This window comes from Pyxicephalus adspersus, chromosome 2 (genome assembly GCF_032062135.1).
Source record: "Pyxicephalus adspersus chromosome 2, UCB_Pads_2.0, whole genome shotgun sequence".
NCBI classification, from domain to species: Eukaryota; Metazoa; Chordata; class Amphibia; order Anura; family Pyxicephalidae; genus Pyxicephalus; species Pyxicephalus adspersus.
This window is the reverse complement of record NC_092859.1, coordinates 105,400,426-105,416,083: the sequence shown is the minus strand read 5'-3', so window position 1 is coordinate 105,416,083 and position 15,658 is coordinate 105,400,426. Positions and strand designations below refer to the sequence as shown.

At 33.5% G+C, this 15,658-nt stretch overlaps 1 protein-coding gene across 2 annotated transcripts in view; it reads left to right on the top strand.

Moving 5' to 3' along the window:
- HGF (hepatocyte growth factor) overlaps nucleotides 1–15,191 on the top strand; it is a 63,960-nt gene extending 48,769 nt beyond the window's left edge. For both annotated transcript variants that reach the window (XM_072401742.1, XM_072401741.1), the window contains exons 10-18: nucleotides 41–143; nucleotides 1,216–1,349; nucleotides 2,303–2,341; nucleotides 2,882–2,975; nucleotides 5,477–5,551; nucleotides 7,114–7,257; nucleotides 8,123–8,229; nucleotides 9,243–9,388; nucleotides 10,945–15,191. In XM_072401742.1, coding sequence (XP_072257843.1) covers nucleotides 41–143; nucleotides 1,216–1,349; nucleotides 2,303–2,341; nucleotides 2,882–2,975; nucleotides 5,477–5,551; nucleotides 7,114–7,257; nucleotides 8,123–8,229; nucleotides 9,243–9,388; nucleotides 10,945–11,115 — 1,013 coding nt within the window. In that variant the 3' untranslated portion in view covers nucleotides 11,116–15,191. The remainder of the gene's footprint in view (nucleotides 1–40; nucleotides 144–1,215; nucleotides 1,350–2,302; nucleotides 2,342–2,881; nucleotides 2,976–5,476; nucleotides 5,552–7,113; nucleotides 7,258–8,122; nucleotides 8,230–9,242; nucleotides 9,389–10,944) is intronic.
- Nucleotides 15,192–15,658: the final 467 nt, after the last annotated feature.

Below are 15,658 nucleotides of genomic sequence, written 5' to 3'. Positions count from 1 at the left end.
TGTTGCTCTCCCTTAATATAAATATATTTGCCATTTTCAGAGTGTTACTATGGCAATGGTGTCACCTATAGGGGTACAATATCCAGAACACGATTTAAACTGCAATGTACCATGTGGGAGAAGAATATGGTTGATGTACGAAGGTATGAACATTATTAAAACAATATTGTTATATTAAATTTATTTTCCATGAACAATAAAATAATTCACATATGTAATCATAATATTATTATGTTTTTACGGAGCCACAATCTTTTACCTACATTTACCTTACGTACTGTATATATCTTATATACCTGTATATACCTGCAGTGACTCTTTCCTTCTGTAATTTGGTTTTTCCTTTCATCTGTCTATTTATAATGTATTTTAATGTAATCCAACAGAGCACACTTTCTTCACCTTTTTAACATGGGGGGGGGGGACCCTAGAGATATGTTTGAGGTTTTAGGGAATCCCTGCTATAATCCCTGCTATAATTACTATATCAACAGTTTACAGTAAATGAGTGTGGTGGACAGTAGTAAGAATGCCTCTTACTTTGCAGGGAATTTAAAAGAATTAAAAGAATGTTACCCTTACTGATAGCTAAAAAGATCATTGGTGTCACCTAAACTGGGAGGCACAAATTTTTCATTTCTCAAGGAACCTCGAGCAATGGGGAACCCCATCTACTCACTGGATTACAGTCTTAAAGGCATTCTCTCCACTGATCACCATGTTAATGTACTGTGAGCTGTGGATAGAGTATTTATGAGGGTTCCCTAAGACCTGCAAGTTATTTCAAGGGTTCTCAGAGCTACATGATTTTTGCCTAAGATGAATGGTCTTGCTTTATTTTCTAATGGAGATCGAGAACAGACTGCCACTTGCTATTTCTCCCCTCTCCGTTGAACAGTTCTGTGTGTACACGGATCCTTTATTCTCCTTTCACTGGAAATGATCACAAAAGATTGTTTCCAGCGACTGAAATCTGACTTCTCTCTGACATCTGTAGGGGGCTTAACATTAATGCTATGTCTAAGGCAAAATTTATGATAACATCACTACTAATGATAACATCACTACAGCAACTATGCTATCCAAGTAATAGAAGTTATATCTTCAAAAATGTAATAAAATTCAGACTTTGAAGGCTTTAGGTTTTCATAGCAGAAAAACCTGTACAATAATCTGCATGCAAAAAAATAATAATCTATGTTTTTTTTATTATAGACATACATTCAAGGAGCCAGATGTATCCATGCTTGAAAAAAATTACTGTCGTAATCCAGACAACGATGCCCATGGACCATGGTGTTATACAGACAATCCCCTAATACCCTGGGACTATTGTCAGATTTCTAGATGTAAGCAGTTATTTATTCCTATTAGTTATTTATTATTTTTCTGCTCAACAAACCATTGGCAATAAGAAAATAACTGTGTAATCATGGAATTAAACGTCTAGGAATTGAATATGCAGCCAGGGGATGCCTCAATTCCATCAACCTTAAAATATCAACCTTTGGAGACTTTAGCCATTCATGGGACACCAGGAGTAACATGAAATGTAATGTGTTACAATAAAACTTTGCTATAGTTTTAAGAATTCAAGCCAAGCACATTAAAAAAATTTGGACAATAAAACACAAGTGAGCTGTAACTGTCCCTCTTGTAGTTGGCTGTAGAACATAGTTTAACTTGGCAAAGTAAACTGTAGATAAAAGACTTTCCCAACACTTACTAGACGTAGATTAGTATCTTTTACAGAAAGTAGAATGAGGAATTAAAGCATTATAGGTGGGAGAGTTTGAAAACCTTGTAAAATTCATTCCAGATAAAGGGTGTTGTTATGTAAAAGGACACAATGTCAGAATCAAAAAAATGTTTTGCTGTATTTACAGATGATGTGCCAATGCTTTATAGTTAGAAAAAAAAACATATATAAACAAATGTAAAATACTAAAGCTATTATGGGTAACAGTCAAAATTAAACATATCATGGTTAGTAAATCAGTTTTAGTTGTGAACTTGTGATGGTTCTCAGCTAAGCAGGGTCATTGATTTTTTGCTATCAGTTTGATGTTTCTCTGTGACTGATTTTGTCAGTACAGACTATCTGGAATCTACTAGTTAAGAGTAAACTGTAGACGCATAAAATATAATGGAAAACAAACCGGTGCATTAAAGCCAATTATAATGATCCAAACCTTGAGGTAATGAACACCAGTTATATAATAATTATGCCATTTCAAATGTTTATGTTACAATGTCTAATCAAATTGAATTAAAGAATGTAACATTGTGAATTGCATTTTAGGTGAAGGAGATACCACTCCAACAATGCTGAATGTAGACAGTAAGTATTTAATAACTACTACATTTCCTGCAGTTATTGACATTGACAAAAAAACTTATGTTTTCATTTGAACAATTCATTTTATTACAATACCTATATTACCCTTTATGTTTGGTAAGTTAAGGAAAAGTAATAAGCATTCAAATACAGCCTACTAGAATGGAAAGAAATCCTCATTTGTTGAATAACAGTGTCTTTATGTTGTATAAATAAAGCTCAGCTACAGAAAACCTTTGTTTTGGAAAGACAGTAGGAGTTCTGCTGCTTTCTATACCATTAAGGGATTTCTGCAAACTAGAGTAGTTTTGGAGACAGAAAGATGGGGAATCCCTCGAACAGAAATATAGATGGAAACTTTATAACTTACTTTTTGAGTGTAGAAGGGTTACAATATTTGTCAGTTTTAGTGCTGCCTATGTCTTCGTGTGTGGTCATGTCGTGTCTGTAACTGGGAGATATACATGTATCATAACATTTACAAATGTATAAGTACTACAAATACTTGTTAAAAGATAGTTGTTATATATTCTTTGATTTCAGATCCAGGTTCATGTGCATCTACAAAACAGTTAAGGGTTGTAAATGGAGGTCCCGCACAGGGCAACAATGGATGGATGGTTAGCCTGCGATACAGGTAAATATTTGGGCAAAGGACCATTGCAAATGACTTTCAACTAACATAGACACCCTCCATAGAATTATACAAAATTTTATTACCAAAACATAAGGCATGTCTTAGACATCTTACACAGTATGAAGTATATGACCTACGGTATGAAGTTTATGTTCTCTGAAAAAAATCTATTTGTCATATTAAAAATACCTGTGGTTTTGAATTTTTTTAGAAACAGAATTTTACTGTACATTTTTTAGTGATGATGGAAACGTATGACCTTTGCTATGTTATAAAAAGAGTCCAGGAATTTTCACAGTTTTTGACAGAAGTGATATTATTGAAGGCAGCTGGTTCATTGTAGCATTCAGTCTGCTGACACTTTTCCAAAGTCCAAGCAAATGTATTTTGTTACTTTTAGATCCGATGACTGCTACTCTGCAAATGTAGGGCAGAGATATATCCATTCTACATAAACGATCTTCCTGCCAGATAGAACAGTTGAGTTAACAACTCAATTTTTGTTAACAAATAAATACAATATAAGCCATTAAAATTACCTTTTCATTTCATCTGTAGTCACTGTCAAAAAAAAAAAAATGCAATATGGTAACCTGTAGATGTCTTGTAGAACATCGGTGTGCTTATTGCTTTCAGAATGTCTTGCTTACTTGCAGTTGCATTTGCATCACTGATTTTTACAGAAGTCTTCACAAAAATACAATCAAAATCATTGGTGTCCCTTGTATTTGGAATTTTTATATTGATTACATACTCCTTAAGGCTTGTCTACTAAAGGAATACAGATGCTCCAGATTTCTTCATTAGAACACTAAGGGCCATTTCAGATCTGCAGTGAGTTGCAGCATTTTTGTGTGAGCTCAACCTTTGTCCCAACATTTACCATTCAAGTGAATGGAAGAGGTTGGGAACCATTTTTGCACAAAGCTGCATGGGTCCCAAATGGGATAAGTCACTTTTTTTTTTGCATGGTTGTTTGAAGATTTGCACTGCAGTTGCATTCTAATCAGATAAGCTGTGCTGCGGAGATGCCAACCACTGCAGTTTTACACAGCAGGTCCTATGTTGGCTTAGGTGTTTATAATGAACACGCTATCATTCTACAGTCTCAAAAATGATGTAGGAAGACAAACTGCCATGTCTTTCTAACAAAAAAGTTAGTTTGTTAAAATCCTTCAATGGAAATAAAGTATCCAAACAATGGGCAGCACAGTGGCTCAGAAGTAAGCATTGTGGCCTTTGCAGCACTAGGTCAAATCTCAGCCAGGACACATGTTTGCGTGGGTTTCCTCCCGGTACTCCAGTTTTCTTCCACATTTCAAAAACATGCAGTTAGGTTACATGGTTTCCCCTAAAAATTGACCCAAGACAGTATTAAAGACATATGACTATGGTAGAGACATTAGATTGTGAGCCCCTTGAGGTACAGCTAGTGACATGACTATGGAGTTTGTAAAGCAGTCACCCATACGGGCTACTTAGAACTGAGCTATGTTGGAATGATGCCCTTTGAAATGTGTTTGAAATAAAAGTATAACTCTTAATAACAAAATATGTTTGAATAAAGCATGAGGAACATAAAAATAGTTCAGGCACAAGTGTTGCTAGGTGATATTTAATCACAATACATGTACACAATTTCACACAGTATGCATCCTCATTGTTCACATACGACACATCCATTGTTGGTGACTTTTAGCAATGGAAGTATGCACGGCTCTTAGAGAATAAACCAACATTATTATAACAACTTGTGGCGGGTTCGGACATGTAAAATAGCAGGCTTGCCTCCCACTTTCTCATGCTCCTGCTTTTGCAGTCTTCGCCCTCCTCTGAGAATATCAAACAAATACACACCAGTGGTTGCAATAACGCTGGCTATATCTGTAGGCAGCGGCTGCATTTTCAGAATCTTGGCAAGTGAGCCCACTGACTAATACATAGTTTGCTTTGAGCTATTAAAGATTAGAACAGGGCATAAGTGAATCAGATTTGCTTAGTTTAACCAGATGTTTGATCCCTTGTCAAAAACAGACCTACAGGAAACAAAAAAAAAAAAGGAAAAGAAACAAGAAAAAACAAACAAGCATTTATATTATCCTGCTGTCTTTCCCTTGCAATAAAGATCAGCCGTAAATTAGTCTGGGATTTATCCAGTCCGGCTCTCTGAAGTTTTAAACATCTGTGTGATTTGGATTAACTGTGTAAAGCTAACCCCTTTCCTTTAATTGCTGCCCTTTTGGATTCTAGTACTGGAGTAAGAGTAACAAATCTCATGTTAGCCAGAGGTGAATTGAAACAAAATGCTTTTGTGCTCACATAACGTTTACATTCTTGGATAGCATCCATGACATGTCACATAAATGATAACCTCCCCTACACTCCCATATTTTTACATGTCAAATATAAAATCCAGAGCACGCACACAGTCTCTTTTTTTGTGTAGACAAATGGTTTAATATTTCACATTGTATGTTTTCATCATTCATTTTGTTTTGCAGGAAGAAACATAAATGTGGAGGATCTCTTGTAAATGAGAAATGGGTTTTAACAGCAAGTCAGTGTTTTCTTTCCGGGTTAGTGTTTCTTTTTACACTCTACTATTTATTAATACCTATACAATTACATTGTTTTCATTAAGGATTTGCACTTTTGGATTCACAGTTGAGTCAACTTAATTTAGTCTGATCAGGCACAGCCGAGTAGATTTAATAGGAATTTAGGCTCTTCACCTTGCAAAGTGAATAATCATTCTGCAAAAATTAATTAATTTAGTCTAATGAATGTGGTGAAAATACCCAATTGTATGGAGGGAAATGTAAAAAAATGTTTTGCTTTTTCATGATTAGATGATTGGAGTAATCAGATGTGCAACTTTGCCTAAACCCCTTTGGTGAATAAAACCCCAGTGTCTGTTGCAGATAATGTTCTACGTGATAGAAACTGGTATCAGTATTTATTGAGACATATTGATTGTCCAGGGGTGATTATCCTTCAGGCATCATCACATTTAGTATCAAGGATGCATTCAGAGCTGAACAGATTTACTAAATAAATAAATCATTTAGCCTTGGCAAAGTTAATTAAATTACTTTGACGGGGCAGTTATGTTTGAAAATAATGATCAGTTTTGTCAGTATATGTTTGGTTAATTTTTACATAACAAATCTGCTAAGCTTGGTGTATTTACTTTACTTAGTGAAAAGCCCTAGTTAACTTTAGAAAAACTACCCTAAAGTTTTCTGCACTTTCCAAAATGTTCTTTTAACATGGGGCAAGCAGGAAAAGTCATGTAGATCAATTAGACCTTATTTGGTAAAGCTGTTCACCTAAAAAATGAAATGAATGAAAGAATTTTCACATTACTTAGTAAATAGGGTAGAGCAATGCTTTTTTTACATTATTTGCATCTGATTGGGTATTCTTCACAATGCGAAATTTTACCACATTGGTCTGAATGTTGCATTGAGTATTGGGCAAGGACAAGGAGTCACCTTTGACAAACAAGTATAGCCTGTGCAGGTTAGCTTTGTAAACTATATCAAGCCTACAAGTTGTTACAGCAGGTAAATGTTCTAACTGCCCTTTTTATTTTAGTCTGTACTTAACTAGTAGGTTTGATTTTACCCTTTGAAAACTAGAGCATATGCTTCAAGATGTTGGCAAATGCATTATTTGCAAGGTAGTTATGTTATTGTATTGAATATGGAGGCTACCATTGCTGAGATGCATCTGCTAAGTACCTGGCTGTTCATGGTTTCAATACTTTCTGAGTAACAAACTGGAGCAAATATACAGCAACTAAAATCAGAACTGTAGATTTGTGTACTTGGTTTAGCTGAATTATAATACTGAAGACATAAAAATGAACAGATACCCAGTTAGTATTTAGGAATACTAATTTTAAGAATAATAATTTAGGAATAGTTAGTATAACGAATACCACAAATGAATCCTATGTATTTTTCAAGTATTTTCAAAGTGGCTTCAATATATATTTAGGGAAATACTGACGTTCTTCATATCAGCTTTATACCTATTATTTTTATCTTCTGACTTAAAAACATATATAAAATCTAATTGCTTAACAGTGAAATATAATTATATAAATGCATTTTTTTTTTTCATTTCACTATAGAAACGTTGATCTCAGTGACTATGAAGCATGGCTGGGAGTCCAAAACATCTACAGGAGAACACAGGATCATAGACAAGTTTTCAGTATTTCACAGCTGGTCCATGGACCAAGTGGATCAAACCTTGTTCTTCTCAAACTTTCCAGGTGAGTGAATTGACCATCTATTTAATTTTGAATGTGACACACAGATCTTGAGAAAGTCTACAATAGTTCTTGAATTGTGCAAGCTTCCAATCCCCAAAGTTTTTTCATGAACTCTAACCCAATTTCTACCCATTTCCTGTGAGCTTGGTTGGAAGGGGTGGAAGTTAAAGAGACAAGTTGCTTTTAATTTAGAAGTAGCAGTAAGTACTCCATTAGGCACAAAATATGATGAAGATGGTCTGTAGTTAATTCTATTACTTTGAAAGCTAGAGTTACCAGTATTTTAACTTAACTTACTTTTAACTTAACCAGACGCCACAAGGTATTATTAATAATAGAGATGGTGTGGTCATGATAAAAAATGTAAATTGTTGTAGTTAAATGTGAAATCCATTGCTCATCTGTGAGCAGTAGTTACTACTTTGTATAAACTTTTATCTTAGAAACTATTGCTGGACTATTTGCAGAGTCAATTTATTTTGTTTAAGGGCTTGAGCTTGGAGACAGATCATTTAAATGCAGCCATATTATGTCTAGGTGTAGGGAACATATGTTTTTCATAAAAGACATCCCAGCAAGCTGCTGTTCTTAAATGTTTGAATGTAGCCTCACAATGTACCTTAATAGTGATGATTAGTATAGTTCTTCATCGGCTGAGGATGTGATTTAACCATAAAAAATGTATTACTCAGACCCTGAAGGCTTCTAGTAGTTGGCAAATGTGCAAAGAAGTAGTTTAACAATGTATATTGTTAAATTATGGGCTGCCTCTACGTGTTTTTGATATTTACCCAGATCATTCTTTGTATTGCTCTGTTGATCCATGTATACAAATGAAAATGTGATTTTCTTTCCTCCTCTTTAGATCTGCTGTGCTTAATAAATATGTTGCACTGATCAAACTGCCAAACTATGGATGCAAGATTCCAGAAAAAACAGAATGTGCTGTATATGGATGGGGGCACACAGGAAGTATGATGCTTCATTTATGTTCTAAATTACAATAACTTGATTATTAAAAGACAATGACATGTTCTTTAAAGTTGTGGTATATTTCAATTTAAAACATATAAAGTTGCCTAACCCTTTAAAGCAGTCAATGATTCTGTACTTCTAATACCATCATAGGGTATATTAACTTTTGTAATAAAATAAACCCCACAAGCAAAAATCTAATACATTGCAGCTTACTAGTTCTTAGCTGTGGTTGCTGCATTAGTTTACTTATGTAAGATTTTTCCTCTTTATTTTTAGCTGGCTCTTATTGAACAGATGTAGCAAAATGCTTTCAAATGTATCCTAAAATTGATATAGCTCAAATAAGAGATAATAAATAAAAAGAACATTTAGACAGCCTACCAGTATTTATTCATTGGAATTTCTATTCTAAGAACCAGTATTTGGTAATATCATATGACTGGTTCCTAAAGTTTTCACACAGGTAAACAAATACAAAGTATGGTGAATAACTAGAGCCATAAACACATTTTTTTCTTTACACCATGGTTCACTTAAGATGCAGAAGCATAAATTCCATACCAAAAGTAGTTTTTATTAAGTTCCATGTATATAGGTCATGGCCTTTGCATTTGCTTCTGTATGCATTGCAGGAACATAGTAAATTCCACAAGGATACAATTTGCCTGTCCGTAAATGACTGATGTGCTGACTTACAGACATATTCCCCAGTAAATCAGAGCTGCTATGTAGGAGAAGTTTGTTAACATTTATAAAATATATAATTTCACTACGGTTATTTTACTAAACTGACATCTAACATGAATCAAGGGAATATGATGTACTTACTACATAACAATAACGGATTGACTGAAAGGAAATGATTGCTCTCCTCTGTCAATAAAATATTAATACACTTAAATATGAATTCTGAATATGAAAATGAAATATTGAATTGTAAACTGCATTCACAAATGTAGACACATTTTTTTCCTAAACAAATGTACTAATAAAATTTTATTTTCTAGCAAACGACTATGACGGTGATCTTCAGCATGGTAAAATGATTATTGTGGGAAATGAGAAATGCAATGAGTATCACAAGGGGAGGATAACTGTCAATGAGTCTGAAATTTGTGCCATGAACGAGACTGCCAATGTTGCACCCTGTGAGGTAAGACAAAGAAACTATTATTATCTCAAAATAATCAAATGTACTTGATCATTTTAGATGCTAAAGAAAACAGCAATTTGCCTCAGGCAGATGTTATTGTTTTATAAAGTAGAAATAAATGTAGTGTTTCTATACACAAAGAACAGATGGCTTGTTAACTATCTCATAGCAGAACATAGCCACCTGAAATCTAAACATAGTCGTCATCAGGATTTCCTACACTGGATCTCAGACTATCCTTATCCTCATTCAAGGGGTACCTGTAGGGCAAGCTATGGTTGGGTAGCACATTAGGCTAAGGCTAACTAAGGTTGGAGCAGATGGTTACAGAACAGCTAGACCACATGCCAGCTGCTCATGTAAACGAGTGCTTAATCGGTCATCTGAATATTAGCATAGTCACATTGGGCATTAAGTATTCTGTTTGCATGCCAGAGACTTCCTGGTCAGGTTTATCAAGAAAGAACCAACATAATTCCAGTCTATCTTCTGTGGTTGTTATCCCTTAGACATTTTAAGCACCTGAATGGCTGGTAATGACTTATCAATTATTTGGTCCATTTTATGAGAGGATCAGTATACAGTTGGCCTAGTCCTAATTTTAATATCAACTCTAGCTAAATGACAAATGTACTGTTGCAAGCATACCCACCAAAATAATAACCTTTAGATATGGAAGCCTAGCTAATAAGGTTCAAACCGCTATTAATTAAAGCATATATAAACTGAAAAGTGTATGAAAAGTGCTTTGCAAGTAACAACAGTGTAATCAGCTTTCTTTGCAGATTCCTACAGTTGTCCATTTCATTTGCATATCTTGCCTTGAATATTAAAGCAGTTCAATGGTCAATTGCAAGAAGTAAGCTTTATTTCATATGTATAAAACTACAACACAAGTTTACTGTCTGGCTGAGTCAATGAATATATTGAACATGCAGTTATTAACATCAACTACCGTATATACCTGAATATAAAGTGCTACGAATATAAATTTGAGACAAATATTTTACTAGCATAAACTAAAAAAACACAGGAAAACTAGAATTCTAACTTAAGGCACAAAATGTGACTTTCAAAACAGTAATCAAAAGAAATAACAATAAAATGAATGTGAATAAATACATCCATGGTTTGTTACTTTTAAAAATTGTATTTGTAAGGGGACATTTAAATCATATGTGCTAGGTTTATCTAGTTTGTTAATCTAGTTTTTCACTTTTTACAGGGTAAAGAATTTTGTACTGTTGATCTGGTTATGATGGGTCACTTGCTCTTGTGATCTTGTTTGCATTATTGTTGTCCACCAGTAAATGGTGCTGTAAAGTGTTACAAACACTTTAGGGCACAGCATTATCTAGTGGTCCGAATATACACTGATTTTTTTTTGTCTAATGGACCTGTAAGGTTTAGACTTGAGTATACATAAGCAATTGAAAATGTAAAGGGCTGTTGGGTTACTGTACTTAGCACAATGTTCTTACCTTATTGCATATTGTCAATTTAGTTCACTAAGTTTATTTTACATGGATACTTATCCTTTTTTTTTCTTTAATCAGCGGGATTATGGCGGTCCTCTTGTATGTGTGGAAAACCGAACAGATTTAGTACAAGGAGTGATTATACCTGGACGTGGTTGTGCTTCTCAAAACAGACCGATTGTTTTTGTCAGAGTGGCGTACTATGCAAAATGGATACACAAGATTTTATTAACCTACAAAACACCATAATTATGAAATTATGAAAGAATTAGAACTATTACAGTTTTTATTTGCCTAAACTTGATAAGCAATTTTTTTTTGTTTTTTATTAATTTATTGTCACAACTTCTTGTTGTTGAGTTGATGTTGGATGAACTGTGATATGTAGAAAATGTGGTGATGTAATTCCTGAGTATACTTGAACAGCTTTTTTCTATGTACAATAGGAAGAAAATGTATTTACGTCGACTTTTGCTGCTCTAAAGGTTCATCGTACTCAGTTGAACCTTATTCATTGTATTTTTTACAGTGGGTGCCATTTCTGTATTTCATTTTCTTAAACTAGTGCCCTTACATAGGACTACAAAAAAACATAAAGAAAAATGCCATTATATCACATGTTATGTTTAAAACTTTGCAGCCAATTTTTTAAAATTGCCTATGGATATGTAAAATTTTGCTCTTTAGAAAGTGTAAAATTTGATTCAATTTTTAACAACATGTTTTCTCCCAACAATGAATGCTGGTGAAACAAAACTGAATTACTCCTTTACACACAAATCAGTAATACTCTATAAACAGTAGCAAATATGGGGAAAATGTATTAACTAGATATGGTTTGAGTAGATAAGATCTCACATGTTAGCATTACCATTCGATCATGCCAGCCTTGCGTATAACAATTTCATTTGGTAGTGCGAAAAGGCATAAATGTAATAGTGACATAGTGACAAAAGCCCCTTAACATCTATAACAAGTTTGTAGTCACAATTGATGGTAAACTTGTGCTCCATGATTGAATACATGTTTGCAACTCCTCAATGTCAATCTTTTAGTGGTGGCCAAAATGGTGTAAGACATTACTGGGCAAAGTGCTATATGTTGTATACTTCAGTTCATCATCTTTTTCTTCTACCTGTATTCTAAATCATTGTAACCATTAGGTCATTAGCTCATTATTCTGAATGGAACAAATAAAAAGATGAAGGACCCCTTTACTATTTCTCCATAGGACATAAGAGTATTTGGCTGGTTTAACAAAAGTATGCCCATCACTAGCAGTAGCCCACAGCAACTATTCAGATTACATATTACTGGAGTTATATTAGTAAATAATGATGGTTGCTGTCAGTAACTGCTTTGACTAGTGTCTCTTCTTTTTGCACTGAGTAAATAGGTAAAATTGGCAGTGAATATCTTATTGATGTCACCAATGTTCCATTTGGTTAATCTATTTCTCTGCAAATACATGTTCTAGGATAATGCTCATTATAAGAAATGGTAATGATGGGATAGATGCTATTCATTTTCTGCTCAGCAGATTTTTTTTTATTTTATGCACTGTTTACATGAGCATATGTGCATATAAATGTAGTTACAATAATACATATATGTGATTGCTGAAAAGGGAAAACTGAAGGGAAAAAGTGTCTTTGCTGTCCACAAATTAGTACTGTGTATAACAGTCATTTGATTCCTACCTATTACTGCAAAAGCAAAGAACAAATACAGTGTACTGAGGTTAGATCCATTCCATGAGTTATATATAATATATATGGCACATGGTGTTTGCACTGCTTTTTGAAAATGTGTGGGTTTTTTTTTTGCAATAGTAGGATGTGTCTGTTTTTCTTTACGGACTTTTGAACATATTTCGGAAGATCACATATAATATAAATTTTGCCTTAACATCTGTATTACAATTTTCTATCAAACATTTTTAGTGTGCCACGTTTGCTCTCTTCTTATTCTTCATTGCCAAAAAAATATTAGTAAAAACAGACCATAAAGCCTGATTTTAGTAGGTATGACCCAAACAACCAAATTCTAGTACACAAACACTTAAACGTTCAGTTACCTGAGTAAACCCCTTGGGATAATGTAAGTTCACTGATATTTGGTACATATAAACAGAGTTTGCATGTATGCCAGTTAAAAAAGGATTTATCTACCTTCAATGTCCATGGATTATGTTGCACGAATATTAGTGTATTTTTAAGGTGAAATAAGTGTAAAATTTTAATTTGTGCCCTATCCAGGTTTGCTGGATCATCCAGCTTCACTGATGAAAGTGTATCCTCTCCAGCCTTGGAGAGCTTTAATAAAGCAGACCCATTATCTCTAGTTCTTCTTGGCAGGACAACCGAGCTGCACCCTATATTGCATGGCACCAGGCAGCAATGAAAGTTACAGCTTTCACCATAACAGGCAAATATGCACAGCATTCATGTCTTGTCTTCTTCTTATGGGTCTGGTGTCCTACTACTTCACCTATTGTACATCAAATTATGATGTCACCCCTGTGTATGCATGCTGGCATTACCTTTTCCCAGCACATGGTTTCATTCTCAGCATCTTACGTGCATACTTAGTCATTGGGAAGTAAGAAATGCATTGTGTTTCAAATTGTTTTCTTTTTTTTTTTTTTTTTTTATGGCATTGCAAAGCTTCAATCTTTGGCACAACAGGTTCCAGTTTTCTTAGACGTAGAAGCAAATTAGTATTTCTTTAAATTATAACTGTCATAATTAGTATACCTTTAATATTGTTTGAGCCTTAAAGCACTGTTTAGAAAACTAACTTTGAAGCACTGTTTTATTTTCTTTCAGAATAACATAAGCCAAAAATGTACAAAATGAACAAATGAAAATAGTATACCTCAGGGTATAATACTGAGACCATAAAATTAAAAGATATACACAAATATGTTTTAAACTGCTAGACGTATAAAATGTACTACATACAGTAGGAAATGTAAACATCAGTATTTTATATAGTTTATTTTTTACATATGCACCATATTTTCAGCTTATTTTACATTAAAAATTTCTTTCCACGTTTCATGACAGTATTATGTATATAGACAAAACTTTAATCTTACTTCTTGCTGTGCAAGAGTTTCTCATTTACTAGTTGGTACTTTTCTGTGTAGTAAAATACTATATGTACAAATGTATATATTTGTAACAAAATATTGAAAAAGATGAAGTCAAGGCATTTTATTATTATAATTAAATGTAAAATTGCAATCATATAATAGTACAGATTCTTTAGATCAGGTGAAAAAAAAAACATACATATTTCTTAAATACTAGAGTATTTCTCTCCAAATAAATATTTATCTACTCAAAGACTACATTCCTTTAACATATCTTACAATATGTTAAATATATGTAATAATATTTACAGCATATCAATACCATATCAAAATTATATACCTCCCAAAAAAATCAAAAAAGACGTCTTTATAAAACCACAAAGAGATGTACACAGCTTAATCTTAGAGGCACTTTGGCGACCTATGCACCTTGCTTTTTTCTTTGGTCTGTCAGAGTATAGAATGATCCTAAAAAATTATCCGAGGTGAGATTTATTTTTCATTGCTCATAATAGAAAAGCTGCATCTACATCTTTAACATATGCTTTTATTTTGTATAATAACCCTAGTGGAATATATGTTTGTACTATGCTATTATGCAGTGGCCGGTATCTTAATTTATAATTACCTCTAGAGCCCGAATGTGTAGAATGTGTAGGCTCCTTTGTCTTCTCTAGTGATCAGTAGGGTTATTATTTAGGAATTTGAGGATGTTTATCTAGCATAGGAATGGTGTGTTCATCAAATTATCAATTATTTTAATAGAGGAATATCTTTGTCACCATCTAAAAAACCAACCCCAAAGAACGGATGACAGACAGAAATAGGTAGGCATTGGGAGGAAATCTGGAATAATACATACACAAACACACACAGCCTGCCCCAACACATTCTTTATTGAATATTCTTATAACAAACCATTTCCTAATTTTCTTATTACTTACAAACAAACTTTAAAAGAAAAAAAAACACAAAGTATTATAGTTTCATGAATATTACCAATTAATACTAATGGTACCAATAATTTTGCAAATTGGTTTTACATTTCATGTTTTTTTTACTAATAAAAATCCTTGATGATGTATTCATGGTTTAAAGAAATAAAAGGATTTTGTGAATAAAGAGTTATGTTAATAATTTTATACAATACAAATGCTGTAAAAAGATGCACAATCTCTTTATATTTGTATTTTTGTAATCTTGATCCTAATAAACAACTTTAATACAACATTTAAAGTCTGTCTATTATATTTTGAATGCATTAATTGTATGATCATTTTTTATGTATATTTCTGATATTGCTGGAAGCCTAATTCCAATTAAAATGCCAGGCACCTTACCAGAAGATTTTGTGTCTACTGTAATAACAGGTAATCATGTACAAAACTTGTTTTTTTGTGTTCTTTCTCTGTGTCACCTGATCTCTGCAAGTTTTTGGCAGATATGTACTAGCACTATTAGCAGTTTTTGGTAGGTCTCCAAATATAGATCTATATAGAGGGTCACTACAGGGACTTACTACTAGGCTGAATCCAACTTCCAAACTCGATATGGTGATTAAATCAGGGGTCCTGACTCCCCATGCCTTAACAGACCTTGCTTAGAAACAAGTGTCAGAAATTACAGCTTGGGCTCCACTCTGCTGGAGAAAAGAGGCTTGATATACTAAAGTATAGAATAGACCATCATGGGAAA